Source organism: Eulemur rufifrons, chromosome 29, assembly GCF_041146395.1.
Source record: "Eulemur rufifrons isolate Redbay chromosome 29, OSU_ERuf_1, whole genome shotgun sequence".
NCBI lineage: Eukaryota > Metazoa > Chordata > Mammalia > Primates > Lemuridae > Eulemur > Eulemur rufifrons.
In genome coordinates this window covers 42344121-42366188 of record NC_091011.1, presented here as the reverse complement: position 1 = coordinate 42366188, position 22068 = coordinate 42344121, and the positions used below count along the sequence as shown (strand labels likewise).

General features: G+C 35.2%; 1 protein-coding gene across 2 annotated transcripts in view; it reads left to right on the top strand.

Moving 5' to 3' along the window:
• C1GALT1 (core 1 synthase, glycoprotein-N-acetylgalactosamine 3-beta-galactosyltransferase 1) overlaps positions 1 to 18137 on the top strand; it is a 52360-nt gene extending 34223 nt beyond the window's left edge. For both annotated transcript variants that reach the window (XM_069462022.1, XM_069462023.1), the window contains exons 2-4: positions 5055 to 5291; positions 9917 to 10584; positions 17764 to 18137. In XM_069462022.1, the coding sequence (XP_069318123.1) occupies positions 5055 to 5291; positions 9917 to 10584; positions 17764 to 17967 (1109 nt within the window). In that variant the 3' untranslated portion in view covers positions 17968 to 18137. The remainder of the gene's footprint in view (positions 1 to 5054; positions 5292 to 9916; positions 10585 to 17763) is intronic.
• The last annotated feature ends 3931 nt before the right edge of the window (positions 18138 to 22068 follow it).

Below are 22068 nucleotides of genomic sequence, written 5' to 3'. Positions count from 1 at the left end.
AAGTGCCGCCTCAGCTAGGAAAACCCTATTCATAAATACTTCACTAGCTTTCTACAAACAATACGTCCTCCATGCTATAGAAATAGGCCTATTCTGAAGCTCAGTATCTCCTTGGAAAATGATTGGGAAGCAGGTTAGTATTCATAGTTACTGGAGCTGGATTGGCACTGTTTTCACTTCAGATATGCACTGTGATGATGGAAATAAGGATTTTCTTTGGTCCTGCAGTCTTTACTTCCTTTTCTCAGTTACAATGCTTTCTGCCTGAGTGGTATTAAATGCCACCGTGAGTGTTGCATTCTCTTTCAGTACTGGGAGTGGTTAGTTAACTCTGCAGCAGTGGAAAATTTCATGGTGTTTGTACCTTTCTGAGACAGTGAAGTGTTTATATCTGATATTAAGGTGAGGAAAGCCACAACTAGGACAAAAAGAGTGGAAAATCAACACCATTGTGCTATAAAGCAAGAGTGTCAGTGGAGAATCAGAGATGTGGAGAGTTGCTTGCAGTATGGCTCCTAAATGACATCTCAGTTTCTTAGATTTCTGCTAATGTTACCTTAAAAGCCTTCCTCCAGGTTCACGGCTTCAATCTTATTCTGCTAGTCTGTCTTTACCATAAGAAATTAGGAGTTATGACATCTCTCATTTACTTCTCTTCATGTTTTCAATTCATGGTACTTTCACATCAGACACCTCTATTGTAGGTTATGTTTTGATAATTACATTATTAAAGGGAGGACTTACATAATATCAAACAGATATTTGAATAGTCAATGTTCTTTGGCTGTTTGAATGAAATCTCAGATCATAATTTCTGGTTAGAGCCAGATCTAGTGAACTTGAGCCGCAAACAACTGAGATTTTTAGAATTTCAAAACAATCACTTAAGACAGGAAGGATACTTTTTATTGCATCTTTTGAATATAAAGATGTCACTGAAGGCAAATCTGAATAGCAGAAAAGGGATGGGGGGGCAGAATTTGAGATACTCAGTCAGGGAAAACAGAAGGATGTACTAAAGGTGTTTTTACTTTTCCTCTGGGAAATTGGATTGGAGAGGGGTTGTTGAGTGGGATTTAGGTACTTCATCCACGAAGGCTTACCTTTCTGAACTTGAACGTACAGAAAGGTAAGATAGAGCAAAAGGCATAAACAAGTGTCAGATAGTTTTAGATGGGTAATTTATATCTCAGGTATGGAGCAGTTAAGCACCTCTTAATACAGAAGTGTGTAAATCATAAATCTAGAGCTTAATAAGTATCACAAGGAGAACAAACGATGTAACCACTAATTTATTTTTTTCTAATATTAACATACTGGCTTGCTTTTTATTACTGCTAGTATGGCATATCTTTTTCTATTCTTTTGCTTTCAGCTTTGTAAATATATTTTATGTGTGTCTTGTAAGCAGCACGTAGTTGGGTTTACTTTTTCTCTAGTCTGCCTGGCAGTTTTTGAATTTTAATTGGAGTTTTTAGTCCATTGACATTTAATGTAATTGTTGATATACTGGGTTTAAATTAACCACCTTACTACTACTGGGTTTTCCCCCCCCCCACCTACTCTGTATTCCCTTCTGTATTTTTAACCTTGCCTTGTTTTTGGTTAAGTATTTTATTATTTCACTTTTTCCTATTAGAGTTTTAATTATACATTCTTTCACTATTTTTTTTGTAATGATTAAACTCGAGATTGTATTGTACACCCTTGGTCTTGTGAAGTCTAAAGTTAATTAGTATTTTTACCACTTCTGGACAATGAAATGATTTTTAGAACACTTAAACTCCATGTAGCCCCCTACACTTTTTGTGCTAGTAACTAATCATTTGTTTTAATGATAATAGTAATACTAGTATCTTGTGAGACTTTTTTAAAAAATCTTTTATAGGGCTAGTATTTGGTGTATTTGCATACATACCCTTTTTATGACTTTCTCTTCCTTTCTATATTTCTGAATTTTTATCTAAAATTGTTTTCCTTCTGCCCAAAGAACTCTTCTTAGTATTTCTTTTACAGTAGGCCTGCTAGTGATCAGTTCACTTAGATTTTGTTCTCCTGAAAATATGTTTCAGATTCATTTTTGAAGGATATTCTTACTGAGTATAGAATGCTAGGTTGGTAGTTCTTCCTGCATTTAAAAAATACTGTTTCACTGCAGTCTTGGTTCTGTTGTTTCCAGTGAGAAGTCAGCTATCAATCTTACTATTTCCTTTAAGTTTTTTTCTCTGTCCTTGGTTTTCAGTAGTTTGACTGTAGAGTACTGAGGTGTCATTTTCTTTTTTTATCTTGGGGCTTGTAGAACCTCTTGAATCTGAGGGTTGGTAGTCTTTTGATTTTGGAAAATATTTAGTCATTATTTCTTCAAATACTGCTTATCCTCAGTTATATGTCTCTTCCTTCAAAAGTTCCAATTAACACTTATCTTAGACTCTTTCATTTTATTCCTTATGTTTCTTTTGCTCAATTCTTTATTTTCCCTTCTTTTCTTTCTATATTTCATTCTGCACATTTTCTTCTGATCAAGCTTTTATTAATTTTCCTCTTCGGCTATATCTATTCTATGCCTATTTTTTTTAAATATTGTCATTTCATTTCTTGAGTATATTAAGAATAGTTACTTTTAAAGCTAGTGACAGAAAATCTGTTACCTGAGTCTCTTGTGGCTCTATTGTCTACCTTTTTCTCTGTAGTCACATTTTTCTTCTTGATGCCTGGTTATTTCCCACTGTGTTGGACATTGTATCTCACTGTACAAAAATTCTAGTAATAAGCTGAGGTTCTTTGTGATTTTGTATTTCTCTAGAAGAATATTTTTGCAGTTAGGCTCAGGCAGATCATCTTAAGCATGCAGTCAGTGGCTGAGATGATTTCCACCTAGGCTTCAGCCCTTGTAAAAGTTGGTTTATTTTAGTTTCATCCTTATTCCTAAATTGAGGTAGCCTCTTAGGGTCCTTGATATAAAAAAAAGCCAGGGTGTTTTCTAGGACCTCTTCTCCTGGGCAGATTTTGAATTTTGATTTTTGCTTAGCTACATTGCCTCTCATCTTTTTTCTTTCAGAATCAGTAATTGTGTTGAAGAATGGAGCTGTGCCACATCTCAAGTCTTCCTCTCTTCTCTCTTCTTTCAGATCTTGGCCCTACTAATTCTCACTGCCTTGATATCTTACCAGTGTCTTCAAACTTTTTTTTTTTTTTTAAATTTCATCTAGTTTTTCTGATTGTACTCACTTGATTGGTCTGAAAGAACATAGCTCATCATGAAATATAACCATGTGACATTGTTTTATTTTTGTTATTGTTGTAATCGTTATTGTTGCTTTGTGCATTTGTTTTTATAAAATATTTCAACACCATTTTGATTTGGGGGATTAATCTCTCAGACCCCTACTTTCACTACACATGCCCATTGTTCTATGCTATCAGTGGTAACTGGGTGAAGAATTTGAGAAATGCAATGGAAAGAGCGTGGACTTTTTGAACAGAGATACCTGGGTTCAAATTGTAGCTCATCTTGATTGTGTCAACCTGTGTGAATTATCTGTAGAGACAGTGTCTTGTTTTGCTGCCCAGGCTGGAGTACAGTGGCATGATCAAAGTTCATTGCAGCCTCAAACTCCTAGCCTCAAATGATCCTCCTGCCTCAGCCTCCCAAGTAGCTAAGACTATAGACATGAACCATCACACCTGGCTTTTTTTTTTTTTTTTGTAGAGATGGGGTGTGGCTGTTTTGCCCAGGCTGGTTTTGAACTCTGGCCTCAAGCAATCCTCCCACCTTAGCCTCCCAAAGTGCTAGGATTACAGGTGTGAGCCACCATTCCCAGCCTATGTTAACTTCTTAAAATTTCTTTTTCCTCCTCTGCCAAATGGACATAGAATCAAAAGTGAAATTGAAATTAAATTTTATTTAAAATGAAATAATGTGGATAGCACCTGACAAATAGTAGATGCTTAGCAAACTTACTTTAAAAATTATTTTGGGGAATAGGAAACTGCAGATTTAAAAAGGCTCTTGTAGGAATTTAATAGGCATTTATAACTTTTCTATGTAGTAATAGTAATTATTTAAGCAAACCCTTAAAAGGGGGATGTTATGTTTGGTTGTAGGACAGTTCAGCAGGCATCTGTTGAGCAGCCACTGTGTTCTAGGCATCCTGCTTAATCCTATTGATATATAGATTCCATCTAGAATCTTGCAGTTTAGTGGGAAAACAATGAAAGATGGTGAGCAGGGGGAGGCTAACTCCAGTACTGTAATGAAGCAGGAGTATTAGAGCTGGGATCAACAAATTTTTCTGTGAAGGGCCAGGCAAGGCTTTGTGGGACATACTGCCTCTGTTGCAACTACCCAGCTCTGCTATTGTAGTGTAGAAGCAGCCATATTCAATGCATAAATGCATGGGTATGGGTGTGTTCAAATAAAAGTTTATTTACAAAAACAGGTGGCAGGTCAGTTTTGGTCCATGGGCCCCAAAACTGTGCTACTCCTAGCCCTCCACAAGTTAAGAATGGCATGTACATTTTTAAAGGATTATTTAAAAAGAAGATGATGATGCAGCAGAGACCACATGTAGCCCATAGAGCCTGAAATATTTTATTTCTAATCCTTTACAGAAAAGGTTTGTTAACCCCTGGGTTGGAAATGGGGGGGTGGTGATTGCTACCAAAAGAGAAAAAAAAGTAGACTTCAGTACTCAGAGATGTCAGCAAAGAAAGAAAAGGAACATCGCAAGCAGGCTTGGATCCACAGAGGATCCTGATGGGAAGAATTGGAATTCTGTGTGTGAATATTGATATATTTACCCATGCCCACTACAACAGTGACTATCCTAATTACTCCTCTGTTTTATTGAATTGTCCATATTGTGCTGTTTTAGCAGCAAAATAGAGGGGTACACTCATAGAAAATAAAAAATTAAATACTATTAGAACTGTTCTATATAGAAGGAATTAACTCTCCATCATAGCTAAACATTATCAGACTTTTTACTCTTTGCATGTATATTGCTTTGTAATTTTATAACATCCTGCTATTTTTTTTTTTTTTTTTTTTACAGAAATACACTTTCGGGAAATGGCCTCTAAATCTTGGCTGAATTTTTTAACCTTCCTGTGTGGATCAGCAATAGGATTTTTTTTATGTTCTCAGCTATTCAGTATTTTGTTGGGAGAACAGGGTGACACCCAGCCTAAAATTCTTCATAATGATCCTCATGCTAGGCATTCAGATGATAATGGACAGAATCATCTAGAAGGACAAATGAACTTCAATGCAGATGCTAGCCAACATAAAGGTATGGTTTACTTTATAAAGGAGTAAACGTGAACACTATTTTAGTCTAAGTGTTGAGAGAACTGGAAAAGTTATTTATGTGAACTTTGTTGTATCACTGTCTATATTTTTTAATTAAAATGAGCTTTCTATTCCGAATACTAAATAATTCTTGGTTTGCCTCAGGAGAAGGGAATCGATAAAACCTCGATTTATTTAGAGAGTAAAGTATTAATATCAAATTTATTTTTAAGTAGAAATTGTTCAGAAACCATGACTTGGAGAAAAAGCATAACTTTTCAGATTAAGTTTGTTTCTGAAAATTTTTCTTTAGGTTCAATTTTGTTATGGTTTATATCAATGCCTTTGGTTTTTATTATTGGTCTTGGTCATAGTTTTTGCTTTAAGTCTTGTTTTCATAGAGAAACTCAAGAGATATCTATAAATCTCAATTTGTATTTTTATCATTAGTCTTTTCTCCTTTTGAGAGACATAAAGAACTAAGGAAGTAAAAATCTAAGGATGTGTTACAATGACTTCATTTTCTCATTGCCCCCTATCTCTAACCAGATGTTCTCAGTTGAGTCCTCCATGTCCCACTTAAATTTTGTTTTTCTCAAAGTTTCTGTCCTTTAGCTCTCTGTCTTTGTGATCTCATCAGCCCTCATAATTTTAATTTCCATCTATCCTTCACCCCAGTTCCAGACACCATGAAAAGACATTAACACAATACAGAGATTTTTGTAAATTGTGATTTATTAGACAGAAAAGAATACATGCAGCTTGAAAACAATTGGGATTCAGGAATGCAGAGGGTTCCCCGTTAAGAGTTATTTCTCTCAGGTTTCCAGTAGTAAATTATTCTTCCCTGCTTCTCAAGCAGAAGTTGAAGGGTGAGGTATCAAAGCCTGGTTGAGTTTTATCAACTAGCAAGCACATGCATACTATTACAAATCATGTCCTGTTATGTAATATTTATCTAATTCAGCTCTGAGCAGGTGATCTGTGTTCTTAACATAGAGCAGTCTGGTCACTATGCAGTTGCTTTGTAGCACAGCCACCTGTCTTCAGATGATCAGTTGGAGCCAGCCTGGAGTAGTCAATACTAGACCTCACTATAGAAACACATATTATCAGGTTATGAAGTATGGAATGTCCGAGTACCTGAAGTACTAAGTTTCACACTTGATACCTCTGACATTTCACTTTGACACTTCTTGTTGTTTTTGTTTTGTTTTGTTTTGTTTTGTTTTTATTGTGAAGGTACATCCTCATTCTTTCAAATGCACATTTGGCTTGTGATTATCTTTCAAAAATTATTTTAGAGCAATTTTTGTACAACCATGGATAAGTCAAAAATTGGTGTTATTTTTGAATATGAGTTCCACTGTGGAACCAATGCTGCACAGACACATGGAAATACCAACGAAGTGTTTGAGAAGGATGTGGCTCACGAATGCACAGCACGTCAATGGTTTGAGAAGTTCCATTCTGGTGATTTTAATCTTGAAAATGAGCCATGTAGGTGACCTGAGACCAAAGTGGGTAATGATGAGCTGTAACCTGTAGTGGAAGTGAATCCATCTCAAACCACAGGTGAATTAGCAGCTAGGTTTGATGTTACTATTCCAACAATATTGGACCATTTGAAATAAATCGGCAAGATAAAGAAGCTGAACAGATGGGTACTGCATGAATTATGGTCTCGAAGCTTGCCTTTCTTTGCCGTCACGACATAAAGGTGAACCATTTCTACACTGTATTGTTACATGTGACCAAAAATGGATTCTTTCTGACAAATGCAAGCATTTAGCACAATGACTGGATAAAGATGAAGTGCCGAAACACAGTCCAAAACAAAATAGTCTTCAAAAAAAAAGGTAACGGTGTCTGTTTGGTGGTCTAGTGCTGGTATTGTCCACTACAGCTTCATAAAACCTGGTCAATCAATTACAATGGATGTCTACAAAATCCACAAAATGATGAGGATGCTTGTGATTAAGTAGCCAAGATTGTTCAGTAGAAACAGGCCAATCCTCTTGCAAGACCACATGTCACAAAAAACAATGCTGCTTAAGCTACAGAGGCTGGACTTGGAAACTCTGTCATCCACCATATTCACCAGACCTTGCACTAACTGCCTGCCACTTCTTCCAGGCTTTGGACCACTTCTTGCAAGGAAAAAATATTCAATTCTCAACAAGCTGTGGAAAACACCTTTTACGATTTCATCGCCACTCACTTCTCCAGGCTTCTTTGTTGCTGGCATAAACAAGCTATCCTTAAGATGGCAACACTGTGTTGATAGTTTTGGTGCATACTTTGATTAGCTGTACTGCTTCTTGTTTGAGATATAATAAAGTTTTGATTTGAAATTGGACATTTCATATTTAATGACCTAATAGACACATGCTTGTCCTGCTCAGTGGCCCACAAAATGGGTGGTATGCTAAAAGTCTGTCTACTCCTCTCAGACTCAACTTGTGTAAGTTGAATCTCCTTTTCCTTCCTACTCCTGAAAGTTGCTCTTCCTCTTATATTCTTAATGCCAGAAACTATGAAATCATAGTAGGTGCTTGCCTTCCCACTTTGTCAATCCCATTTGTCACTAAATTCTAACAATTCTACTTTACCATATTTGAGACCTCTTCCTCTCATTCCACAGTACATTTCCCTTAATTCCGGCCTTTGGCTATACCCATGTACCTGCACTCAACTAAACTTCACCATGCCTTTTGTTCTTTGTTTTGGTGAGCTTTTATTCATTTAAACACCTGTTTTCTGCATCATCTCTTATTTTTTCTATTATCGCTTTCTCTCTTATTTCTTCTCTGCTCTACCCAAGTCCCTATGCCCCTGCTCTATAGGATTTATCAAGCTGCTACTTTCTTTTCCTTCAGCACATTGAACCCTCTATACGTATCTCTATTATAACACCTCTTAGTATGTAGTAATTACTGATTTGCTTGTAAAGCTGGCCTACTAGACTATGAATTCCTCAGTGACTTACTGTGTCTTACTCATTTTTTCATCTTTTGTACCAGCACATACCTGGTATAAAGTAATTAATGATTAAATAATTGAAAGAATGGGAGTATCTATAGTACCAGATCCCAGCAGTGAGGAGAAAGTTGTCTTGTCCTAAGTGAAACAGATTGGGGATTCCTGCATATACTGTTTTCTCTGTCCATTCAGGATTTGGTATATCTATAGCTAAGAGACTGAGCTCCTCAAGTATATGAGATATGAATACTTTCTTACTAACAATAGGGTGACTTTGCTTCTGTCCTTTGAATTCTGAATTCTTGGTACTCAGGGGGGATGAGAATATTATATGTTACCCAGCCTTTGCTTCTATTCCCCCTCAATTAGTTAACTAGCATATTATACCTCTATTAGTTTTTCACAGGACTGCGGTTTTGTAACTCTTTGACCTTAACTATAAGGGTATGCTTCCTCAGGCTACCGCCTAGAGCATTGCTACTCAAAGTGTAGTTTGTAGACTTTTGCTGGTCTACAACTAAAGAAGTTTTGCTTACTTGGGAGTAAGCAGAAACTTTTATGATAATTGAAAAACTTAGGGCTATATTTATTTTTCTAGTAATTCTCCACGTGTAGGTCCCTAACTATTGGGAATAAAAATTGGTCTTTTACCACAGATAGTTTGAGAAGCATTTGTCTAGAATGTTATAATTGGGCACTTAACTCTAGACTGGTGCTACTCAAAATGTGGTCCTGGCCTGACAGTCTATAAATTGTTTGCACTCAGATAAGGAGTTTGTACCAGGTTGTAAATCAGTTTAAGTCCCTAAGCTCATTACCTAAGTAAGTGGACTTTTTGTTTGTTTGATAGCAGGCCTTCGATGAAAGAAGTAATATGTTGCCTTATATTCTGGCATAAGCTCCTTATTTCTTTGCACACTGGTTTGGGAAAACACTGCTGTAGACAATCTTGGAAATCCCATCTCCCAGTTCTGTTTCTGACTGGTGGATTTGCATTTTCAAATGAGGTATATTACTATCAGGAAGTAATCTCAACCCTGCATTTACTCCTGTGATTTGAACTGGGATAGGGTACTTATAGAAATTCATAGCAACAGACTCTTGTGAACTTCGAAAATGAATTGCCACTTCAGCAGCATGTCTTTACTGTCCTTCAGAAGCTCATTCAGAGCAATGAGAAGTTCTTGTCAATCTGTTGAAAACCAGCTGAAGTTTTCTTTGTATTATGAAGTGCCAAGCAGAGACTTTTTAAGGCGGCACTTAATGTGCTTATGAATCACCAGAGAACTTGTTAAAATGCTGATTCTGATTCAGTGGGTTGGGGCCTGAGGTTCTGCATTTGTAACAAGCTCCCAGATGATGCTGATGCTATTGATCGGTAAAACACAGTTCAAGTAGTAAGCATTTAGGTCATTGTCAATCTTTGTTAGCTCTACTGATGTCCTAGATAAGATTGACATGAAACCAATAAATCAGTGTCAATTCACATTAGGTTGAATTTTGTTTTCTTTCAGCTAAATCACTAATGGTGGGTACATAGGAGGAGAGTCTTTGAAATTTGTTTAAGAAAATGCTTTCTTCAGTATAATTTATTTGTATTTTATACCTATGTAAATATAACTTTTAAAAATATTTGTTTAATAGATGAGAACACAGACATCGCTGACAACCTCTACCAGAGAGTTAGAATTCTTTGCTGGGTTATGACAGGCCCTCAAAATCTGGAGACAAAGGCCAAACACGTCAAAGCTACATGGGCCCAGCGTTGTAATAAAGTGTTGTTCATGAGTTCAGAAGACAATAAAGACTTCCCTGCTGTGGGATTAAAAACCAAAGAAGGCAGAGATCAACTATACTGGAAAACAATTAGAGCCTTTCATTATGTTTATGACCATTATTTAGAAGATGCTGATTGGTTTTTGAAAGCAGATGACGATACATACGTCATAGTGGACAACTTGAGATGGCTTCTTTCCAGATACAACCCTGAAGACCCCATTTACTTTGGGAGAAGATTTAAGCCCTATGTAAAGCAGGGCTACATGAGTGGAGGAGCAGGATATGTACTAAGCAAAGAAGCCTTGAAGAGATTTATTGATGCATTTAAAACAGAAAAATGTACACATAGTTCCTCCATCGAAGACTTGGCACTCGGGAGATGCATGGAAATTATGAATGTAGAAGCAGGAGATTCCAGAGATATCACTGGAAAAGAAACTTTTCATCCCTTTGTACCAGAACACCATTTAATCAAAGGTTATCTACCCAGAACCTTTTGGTACTGGAATTATAACTATTATCCTGCAGTAGAGGTAAGTTTAGAAATTTCATTACTATGTAAATAATTGAACTGACTTTTGTTGATGAGAAGTAATGTGTGTATATTTCTATAGTACCAGGAGTCTTCCTTAGTCTTTTTGTATAGAGTGGCAGTATAACAAAGTAGATGAGAATGAGGTCATCAGCTGTGGTCATTCAACAAATACGTATTGGTGCTACTATATGCCAGGCATTGAGAATATGGAAGTAAATACACCAAGTTCCAGTTTGGATGAGGAGAGATACAGTAGAAGGCAGACTAGTTAAGATAGAATATGATTTTATATAGATAGTAGTAAGTGCCCTGAAGAAAAATAAAGCCAAGTAAGGGAATGAAGAGTGACCCAGGGTTGGGGTACTCTGCTTTGGATGATTAAAGGTGACCTCTCCTAGGGATAACTTGAGAGCAGGCTGTGTGAGTATCTGAGTAAAGAGCCTTCTAGTCATCAGGAATAAGACACGAAAAGACTTTGAAGTTCAGAAAGACCTGTATTCAAATCCTGCTTTCCTACTTAATAGCTGAATGACCTTGGATGGACAGAATTTATCTAATTTCTGAGCTTCAATTTCTTCATTTGTAAAATGGACATGGTCTACCTGTGTCATTTAGTCTTTGTAATTAGAGTACAGTATACCCCTGCAACACAGTAAGCATTTAACAAGCCTTGGCTCTCATTTGACACCTTAGCTTACATTCCTGAGAATTTTGTCTAAGGTACATTATTGTATGAAATATTTCAGGTATACAAATATTTGAGAATAATATACCTTGTACTTACCACCTTTACCAAATATGAATCTTTTGTTATATTTGCTTCTGATTTTTTTGAAAGAAAAAAATGTTATAAATACAGTTGAGGCTTATATACCCTCCCCAATCTAATTCCCTTACCTCCTTCTCCAGAGTTAACCACTATCATGAATTTAATATTACTGTGCATGTTTCTCCTACATGTTTATATATTCATAAATAATATATAGTAATGTTTTGCAGGTTTTTAAATTAATCAAACCATATGCATCTTTCTGCAATTTGCTCTTTTCACACATTGAGATTAAGCAATGTTAATATATGTCTGCTTCATTAACATATGAATATATTATAATTTGTCCATTCTCCTGCTGATAATGCATTTGGTAGGTTGTTTTTCTAGTTTTTCACTAACTGCAGTGAATTACTGAATGACACTAGGAACCATGAAACTTAGCTTTTAGACTCTGTTACTGATTAAGCAAGTCACTAGTTCTCTATGCCTTCTTTTGTCTAGCCCTAATAACACACTTTATGCTACTACTTTCTTCTTCACAAGCTGGTGCTTTCAAATCATTATCTAGAACAGTGGTTCTCAACCAGGGGCAATTTTGTCCTCTAGAGGCATTTGGCAAGGTTTGGAGACAGTGCTACTGGCATCTAATGGGTAGAGACCCACGAGATTATAAACGCACCAGATGTTAAACATCGTACAGTGCACAGGACAGCCCCCCAAAACAATAAATTATTCAACCCCAAATGTCAATAGTAGTACCAAAGTCAAGAAACCCTGGCCTAGACCATCTGACCCAAGCTTTAGGTAATCAGCTTTAAAAAGAAACTTTGAAGCAAATCACTACTACTTCAGCTGTCAACCACCAGTGTTTTTAGTACTTATGCAGACACAATAGCTAATCTTTACAGTAATTCTGTATTTGACAGGTGACAAAACTGAGGCTCAGGAAAGTTAAGTAACTAGACAGTGTTGCAAACCACTTTGATTCTAAAAGCTTATTATTAGGTCATTAAATATGGAATGTCCGACTTTGAATTTTATATTTCAAACAAGAAGCAGTACAGCTAATCAAAGTATGCACCAAAACTATCAACATAGCGTTGCCATCTTAAGGATAGCTGTTTATGCCAGCAGCAAAGAAGCCTGGAGAGTGGCGATGAAACCGCAAAAGGCGTTTTCCACAGCTTGTTGAGAATTGAGTATTTTTCCTTGCAAGAAGTGGTCCAAAGCCTGGAAGAAGTGGCAGGCAGTTGGTGCAAGGTCTGTCTGGTGAATATGGTGGATGACAGAGAGTGAGTTTCCAAGTCCAGCTTCTGTAGTTTGAGCAGCGTTGTTTTTTGTGCCATGTAGTCTTGCAAGAGGATTGGCCTGTTTCTACTGAACAATCTTGGCTGCTTAATCACAAGCATCCTCATCATTTTGTCCAATTGGTTGTAGTAGACATCTACTGTAATTGACCAGGTTTTATGAAGCTGTAGTGGACAATACCAGCACTGGACCACCAAACAGACACCATTACCTTTTTTTTTTTTTGAGGACTATTTTGTGTTGGACTGTGTTTCGGCACTTCATCTTTATCCAGTCATTGTGCTGAATGCTTGCATTTGTCAGAAAGAATCCATTTTTGGTCACACGTAACAATACAGTGTAGAAATGGTTCACCTTTCTGTCGTGACGGCAAAGAAAGGCAAGCTTCTAGAACATAATTCATGCAGTGCCCATCTGTCCAGCTTCTTTATCTTGCCGATTTATTTCAAATGGTCCAATATTGTTGGAATAGTAACATCAAACCTAGCTGCTAATTCACCTGTGGTTTGAGATGGATTCACTTCCACTACAGGTTACAGCTCATCATTACCCACTTTGGTCTCAGGTCACCTGAATGGCTCATTTTCAAGATTAAAATCACCAGAATGGAATGTCTCAAACCATTGACGTGCTGTGCATTCATGAGCCACATGCTTCCCAAACACTTTGATGATATTTCAAGCTGTCTGCACTGCATTGATTCCATGATGGAAGTCATATTCAAAAATAACATGAAATTTTGACTTATCCGTGGTTTCACAAAAATTGCTCTAAAAAACGTGAAAGATAATTACAAGCCAAACAGTGCATTTAAAAGACTGAGGATGTACCTTCACAAGAGGAAAAAAAAAAAAATGTCAAAGTTGAAATGTCGGAGATACCAACTATCAAACTTAATGACCTAATATTTCCGTAATACTGCTCATGAGCTCTTTGTAATTAATGGTGTATGTACAAAAACAAGACATAAGGAGAATATGTTAGAATACTCGATTGTTGGAGTAAAAATCCACTAGGTTCAGTTCTATGTAATGATACTATTTGAAACCTTATGCTATCATTTCATTGCTATTGTAGCTACAACAATTTCTTAGGCTATAAAACCATATGTATTTCCCAATCTGCCTTTTGATAGTCCATTTTTCTTTTGTTTTAGTGAGGTATTGCTTCAGCTGTGTTTTGGAGGTAAACTTTTCATAATATATTCTGACCATTCCAAGATGACTTAGCATTTTCCCATATAAAAATATATCCAAGTTCAAGAACATTACAAAGCATATAATAAATATATGAAAATGCATATAAGATTTTACTAAGTATCTGATACTGGGTAACAGCAAAGGGACACCATAATTGTCATTATTTTATAACTACTAAAATAGCCTTTCTTCCTTTTAAGAGTACTTCCCACAATTTCTACTTACAAATAGGGTATGCCTAACAATATGCTTTATATGAGAAAAATGAATATTTCTGTAGTGCATCTTTTATTTAAATTATAGTGGTTTTTAAAAATGGATGGCAAGATTTGTTCTTTCTATAAAAATTTATCCAATTGTATTGAAGACATTAAACAGAATTTGAAGTACCAACCTTCTATAACATTGCCTATTCTCCATTAGGAGATTATTAAGTAAACCCAATGTGAAATCAAAATTCTATTATTCACCTGTCATTTAATAAGTTTTCTTCTCCCTAAGGGAGTTACTATTTTCAAAGCCATTCTAAATCTTATAACACTTTTTCTATGTAGTAATTACTGAAAATACAATATAGAAATTTTTTTTTTCTTTCCTTTTTTGAGACAAGGTCTTGCTCTGTCACCCAAGCTAGAGTACAGTGGGATCACCATAGCTCACTGCAGCCTCAAACTCCTGGGCTCAAGCAATCCTCCTGCCCCAGCCTCCCTACTAGCTGGAACTACAGGCACATGCCACCACACCTGGCTAATTTTTTTTTTGAAAATTTTTTGTAGAGACAGGGTCTCACCATGTTGCCCAGGCTTGTCTTGAACTCCTGACCTCAACCTCCTGCCTTGGCCTCCCAAAGTACTAGGATTACAGGCGTGGGTCACTGTGCCCAGCCATCGAAAATTTTTATCTTACAAGTCAGGGTGTAAGATAGTCTGATTTATCAAACAGTCATGTTCTTAAGTTGCTTGTTCAGAACTGATTCTTCATGCAGTTCCCTTCTTACACCACCTCCTCACTTCCTAAGAAGTGTTTTAGGAATAGACTTCTTACCAGAGACTTTGCAATGAGTCTTAATACAGTAGGTTTAAAATAGATGTGTAATTATTCACATATATATCCCTCTACATGAGAAATTGCCTTTTTTTAAGTTGGAAATGATCAAATGTATTTATTTATAGAATAAATTTATTCTGTTCAATTTTATTTACATTAATTTATCTGAAACATACTAGTACATGATTGCGATAGCGAGCTCCTGATTTTTTCAAATTGTTCCAATACTATTTTTTAACTTACTTCCATTACTGATTTAAAATAGCTCCTTTATCATGCACTATAGCATTACTTATAGTAGGATCTATATCTAAGATTTCAGTTCTGTGCCATTGTTCTATTTGGTGTTAGCCCAGCATCCTATTTTGAACCTTGTAGCTTTACAGTATTTTTTTTTATTTCAGCTTATTATGGAGGTACAAAAGTTTAGGTTATGTATATTGCCCATGCCCCCCAGCTTTGAGACAGAGTCTCACTCTGTTCCCCTGGGTAGAGGGCTATGGCATCAGCCTAGCTCACAGCAACCTGAGACTCCTGGGCTCAAACAATCCTCCTGCCTCAGCCTCCCAAGTAGTGGGACTACAGGTGCATGCCACCACACCCAGCTAATTTTTACAATATTTTTAAGTTATTAATTTAAGAGCCAATTACTCCTCTTTTTCTCTGTCCTTACATATAAACTCATTAATTTAGGACAATGATATTTTTGCCCAGGTTTTTTTTTTTTTCTTACTTGCTTTTTAAAAAGATCTCTTAAAGATTTATAGTTTTTCTCAGATCTTCATATCCCTAAGTATGTAATATTTTTATTACTCTTCTACTTGGACTTTAAAAAAAATTTACCTTTTTAACTGGTATATGTGAAACTTTTTTCCTTTTTAAATCTTTAAAATCTGACTCTGTAACTGAATTCTTTATCTCTGATGATTTTTCACCTGAGATTCTTGAGTTTTTTGGGTAACCATATTTTGTTTTCTTATAGCTGTTTTATTGTTTATGATGCTTAACAATAATGGTATTCTGGCCAGCCAGTAAAAAATAACTAAATAAAATAAATGACATAATTTATGCAGTAAATCTTACCAAAAGCATTATTGTAATATTTTAGAGCATATAAAAATTGTTTCCAGAGAAGACCAGCAATTTAAAAATAACTGCTAACGGTCTAGTCCAGGGGTGGGGAACCTGTGGTCTTCTGGATTCTTCAGTGCGGCCGTTTGACTGAATCCAAATTAATAAAAGAATTTTTTCTGTGAAGTTGGGATTCGGTCGAGGGGCCATACCTGGGGATCTGGAGGCTTTAGTTTAACATGCACTGTCCCGTGTGGTGGCCACTGAGCACTTGAAACGTGGCTAGTCCAAATTGGGAGGTGCTGTAAGTATAAAATACACACCCGATTTCTCAAGAACTTAACAAAATAAAAACAATAATTTCATTAATAATTTTTAAAATATTGCATGTTAAAACAATGATTGAATTTTTTTCAGTTAAAATATGTTCAAATTAAATTTCATCTATTTTCACATTTTTAATGTGACTACTAGAAAATTTTAAAATACATTATGTGGTTCACATCTATTGGACAGAACTGATTGAGATAATCACAACTTGACTTATCTATTTACTTTTCATATTTGTTTCTATTCTAATATTCCCTAAATGTGTAAAGAGTAGGCACCAGATAATTTTCCAGTGACTATGTGGTTTCTAAGAATCCCACATATCCAGTGTTTGTTTCAAAGAGAAAATTCAGAGAAAATGCACTGGACAGTTTCATAATTTTTACTATGCTGTAAACTACATACTTCCAAACATGAATTATTAAATGTTCATTTTCCGGGAACTTGCCAGACTGTCTATCTCCGTTAGTCCTTGCAGAGACATCAGATACAGTCTGAAGTTTTGTTGGAAAAACCTAGATGAAATATTCTCCAAATACCAATTCTGATCCCAGATTGACCTTGTAACTCTTTAATTCTGGGCTCAATCTAATTCTATTTTCTTTATTTTCTTGCTTTCTTGTTCCTTTTTGTTTGTCGTATTATTGTAATATAGTTATAAACTTGCTCTCACACCAACCCTATTAGGAATCTATGAGAATTATATAACTGGCAAAGGTTTCAATTCCTACCTACTTAGCTGAGGGCCTATGTGATTATTCTGTCAATAATAGCTGACATTTATTCGAGCATTTATTAAAGCAAAGCATATTCGCAAGCATTTTACACACTTTGTCTTCTTTACGTAACCACGTTTTACACATGGGGAAATTGAAGCTTGTAAAGATTAAGTAACTTATCCAAAGTTGTATACTAGTAGGCATAATTTGGATTCAAACCCTGGTTTGGCTTAAGAGCTTCATCTCAAATACTATACTCTTTGGATTGACCGATATTAATAGATGAGGTGTTATATTGTAGATACCTAATGGGAAAGCTTTTATAGTCATTAAATGGTAAAGAGATGTCTGAGACTGAGCCAAGCAAAAAATTACAGTGAGAAAATTAGGAAGAAAAAGCAAAAGTTGAAGAAATAGAGTCTGATCCTTTGTATAGCTTGCCCCTTTCATTTGAAGAAGTCCCAAGAATTTTATCTGCTAAAACACTGAAGAATGTGAGAAAATACTGTTTCTGCTAGAAATACTTTAGCAACTTCATGGTTTTAAGTCATTAGGAACTCTAAGTGAACTGTTGATTTCTACCACAGATCTAATAAACTATGTTCCTCTGGTTTACCTTGCCAGTTTCAATGTTTGAATTCTTTTAAAATTAATGTGTCCTTTATAAGTATGTGAATATTGTATATTATCAATGTGTTGTTTATTAACGATGCCTGTTGTGTTTGTTTTAGGGTCCTGGTTGCTGCTCTGATCTTGCAGTTTCTTTTCACTATGTTGATTCTACAACTATGTATGAGTTAGAATACCTCGTTTATCATCTTCGTCCATATGGTTATTTATACAGATATCAACCTGCCTTACCTGAAAATATACTAAAGGAAATAAATCAAGCAAACAAAAATGAAGATCCAAAAGTAAAATCAGGAAACCCTTGAAAGAAAAACATGAATGAACAGAGGTAAATGCCTAGCAAGCATTGCACTGAAGACGGACTTCTGCATTTCTGACACAGAACACTGGAATCCCAGTGAGGAATTCTTTCTAAGTGAACATTCCATATAGAAATCTTTCATACAAATGACTGTAAACTGAAGCTTTAAATGAGCTGTGAAGTCTGTTAAAATGTGTTTTGATACATTAATATATAAATATATATATATATATATATATATATGAAGAACTTGTGTTCTTAAAAAGGTGGCCAGGTAGAGAAACTAGAAAAGAGATTTTGTTGCCTATTTTTGACCATATGTATTATTGTCACTGAGAAACTAAAACAATTTGTTAAAACTACACTGTACCATGTTAGTAACACACATGATACTAAACAGATCTGCCTTAAAGTTTTAGAAAGAAATATTGTCGCTCAGTGTTGTTAATAAACTCGAGAAATGAGTTTATATTTGCAGTATGATATAAATGAACCACTCCCCCCACACACAAATACAGTTTTTGTCTAATGAAAATTTTGCTGTGATTATTATAATTGGCAGTATTTCTTCCAAAAGATAGAATAAGAATGGCACTTATTCTAAAGTGCATTAATAAAACCACATTTTGAAAATATCACGGGCCTTGACTATATTAATATACTTGGTTCTAATTAGTAATCTTTTACTGAGTCCCTGCTGTCTCTTTTCTAAAGATGATTAACCACTCTTGAATACCATTCTCCACTATTAGTATTTATTTACTCAAAGCATTAATAGCATTCTGTAGACATGCATTTTATAATTTGTTCCCAAATTTACCCATTGTTATGGGTAACTATTAAGTAGTAAATTTAATGCTATTTGGGGATGCTTTTCCTTTTATCAGTGCCCACTCTCAGGAATTACTAAGTGACATTTTTAATTGTTATGTAAAACTTTTTCCAACTACGTAATTATAATTTCTTTCATTCTCCTCCTGTTGAGAGATGAGAACTTGTTTGTGCCTTTCATAACTTGTTTAAAGCAGAGTTTTGAAATTCATTTTAGGATCAGAGGTGGCTATTAATTACACTGGCAAGATTATTTTGAATGCAAGATTTTGACCCACTAACAGCAGAATACCTATTCGAGACTGTCATCAAAAACATTCACAAATGTCTCATTGTAATTTTAGTGACTCTGTTTATAGAGTTTATGGAAGGAAAGAAAATTTTTATTGTCTTTAGCAATACTATCTGAGTGTATCACAGCAGAATATTTTACAGACTTTCTGTAAGATTATTTTTAGTGTTACAAATGATTTAGATTTCCCTTATGTTTATCATTATGCTAATTTTACATGGCTGTGATGCCATTGACTCTGCTGCTTAGCTAAATAATTTATTTATTGTGCCAAAACATGTCAAAACCATAACCTCTTTTGAATGGTATATTTGAGAGGATGTTCATTTCATTGCCTAATTTTGTCCACATAGTGAAAACACACTCCAATTTTTACCTATTAAATTGTTTTTTGCTGTTTTCATTATGGTATCATCTGCCAAAATTTCAAGGCATTCATTCTATTCTTTGAACAGCTCTTCACAGTGGTGTGGACATGAATTTTCATATATGCTGTTTTTCTTTACTAGAAATGATTTACCATAAATATCAAAAAATGTTAAGATCTACCCATAGGAAATAAATGTTGTGATGAATCCTGAGCTTTGGAGTCAGACTGCCTGGGTTTAAATTCTTGCCTCATCACTTACTATTTTTGTAACCTTGAGCAATTTACTTAATCTCTTTGTGCCTCAATTTCCTCATCTGTACATTAGGGATAATAATACTACCTACCTCACAGGATTTTTCTGAGGATTAAGTAAGTGAATATATAAGGCTCTTAGAGCACTCTCTGCCCCAGAATAGGGAGCAATAGGTATAATGTTTTATTCTGTTACCTTGGAGTGTAAATATTTCATTTGAATTAATGAAAATCTGCTTTGATCAAATCAGGTACTGAAGGAATTATTTCATACATTTCTTATAATGGTAAGTAATAGTATTTATCTAGTGCCTGCTATGTGTCAGGTACTGTGCTTAGATAATCTATGTACATTAGTGTTAATCCTCACAAACTGAGTGTTATTTCCACATTATAGATGAGGAAACGAGGCTCACAGAATTAATGTAACTTTTCCACTGTCACAAAAGCTGGTAAGTTACAGAGCTAGAATTTATACCCAAACTCAGTGTATTATTCATTTGAATCATATCAAGCTTGGGGTTAGTCATTTAGCATGATTTCCATTTTTCACTGATACAATATGTGACATCTGATACATTGTCCAGTAATAGTCACATCAACCAACCAAATTTGAGAATGATTTTAAAACTGTGGTTCTCACATTGCCTGAGAGCTTGTTAAAATGCACTTCTAAAGACCCCAATCCCGGAAATTCTGATTTTAGCATGGGGCCCAGGAATATGCATTCTTACCAAATACTCTAGTGCAGTGGTTGTCAAAGTGTGGTCCTAACAAGCAGCATCAACATCATGTGGGAACTTGTTGGAAATGCACCCTCTCAGGCCCCACCCCAGATCTATGGAATCAAACAGGGACAGGGCTAGCAGTTGTGTTTAAACAAGCCCTACAAGTGAGTATTATTCATCCTAGTTTGAGAACCATTTCCAGACTACCCATGTGATTCTGGTACAAATAGTCTTTGGAACACACTGAAGATTACTGCCTATGACTAAGGTATTTTTCAAAAACTTACATAAAGCATGTTTTAAATCAGTGTGGTCCAGGATCACACTACAGGAAATGTAAATACTTTAAAGATAATTTAAAGGGTCAGTGGATCATTCATTTTGGAAGAATTTTTTAGCTTCTCCATAGTGATTGATATCAGGGCCTGCAATAAAATCTGTAATTCTCCAAGTTTAGTAATTTTACATTGAGACAGGAAGGGTTAAGTACTAGTAAGTACATACTAATTCATTAAAAGCATGCATAAATGAGTGTCATCAAAAATGTCCACAATTGTTAATAAAAATTTTTTTTAAGTCACAGAATGCTCTTTTATAACATGCAGAGCATTTTCTAATCATTTTGTCAATTAAAATTTCATCACTTTCAAGGATCATTTGAGTATCCTTTATGACCTAATAAAGCAAAAAAAATTCTCCAAGTATTTGATAGAGCACATAAAACCAGGTTGCATGATGATAATTTATTCACCATCTTTTAGATTAAGGTCTTTGTTACTGGATAAATGATTTTGGGATGGTCTCAGAACATAAGGCTTTTGATATCCTATGTTCTCTAATAACGGAATACTTGTATTTTCAAGTGGGAAGTTCATAGATACAAAGCAGGTTTTTGTCCCATAGTTTAATTATTTGTTTTCAAATACCATAAATTTCAGAGTAGTGTCTGTTACTGTAATAAGATATGAAAATAAATCACTGATCAGTTTTTAATATTTTTTGAATATGGTAATTGGATTTGAACATTAAATTTGCTAACTGGTTATTTTCATGATTGAGTACTAATTTTTCACTTCTTTGAGCCTATCAAACTCTTATTACCAGATTCAAGTACTATTGTATTTGAAAGAATCCCTCACTTGATTAGATCATATCTAGCATTTTATCCATCATTTAAATTTTCAGTTAATTAGAATATTACTCTATCTTTGACAGTTTCTGCTTCTTTGTATTTATTGCTTTTCTGTATTTCCTTTATAATTTACACTTTCTAGCTACTCTTAATGCTGCCTTTGCAAAGTTAATTTGGCTGTTAATAGTGATTAGAATTTGTATCACTTACTGATAATTTTATACCTACTACCTAGGTTTCCCTAAAGAGATTGAAAGGAAAAGTCTGTCAAAGAATAATGCCTGCTGGCTCTCAGGATACTTGTACTACTTTCCTCATGTGATCTGTTTGAACCATGTTTTCTTTTTTCCTCCCTCTTGCTCATTAGCTTGGGCTTCCACTCTAGTTCTTTCACCAAAATTTGTATGACCATGTTGAACTTGCTTCATTCTGATTGTCCTCTTTGGTTTTGTCATGGAAACACCCTTAACTTTCTCTTGGCCCTTAGCTGAAATGTTAAT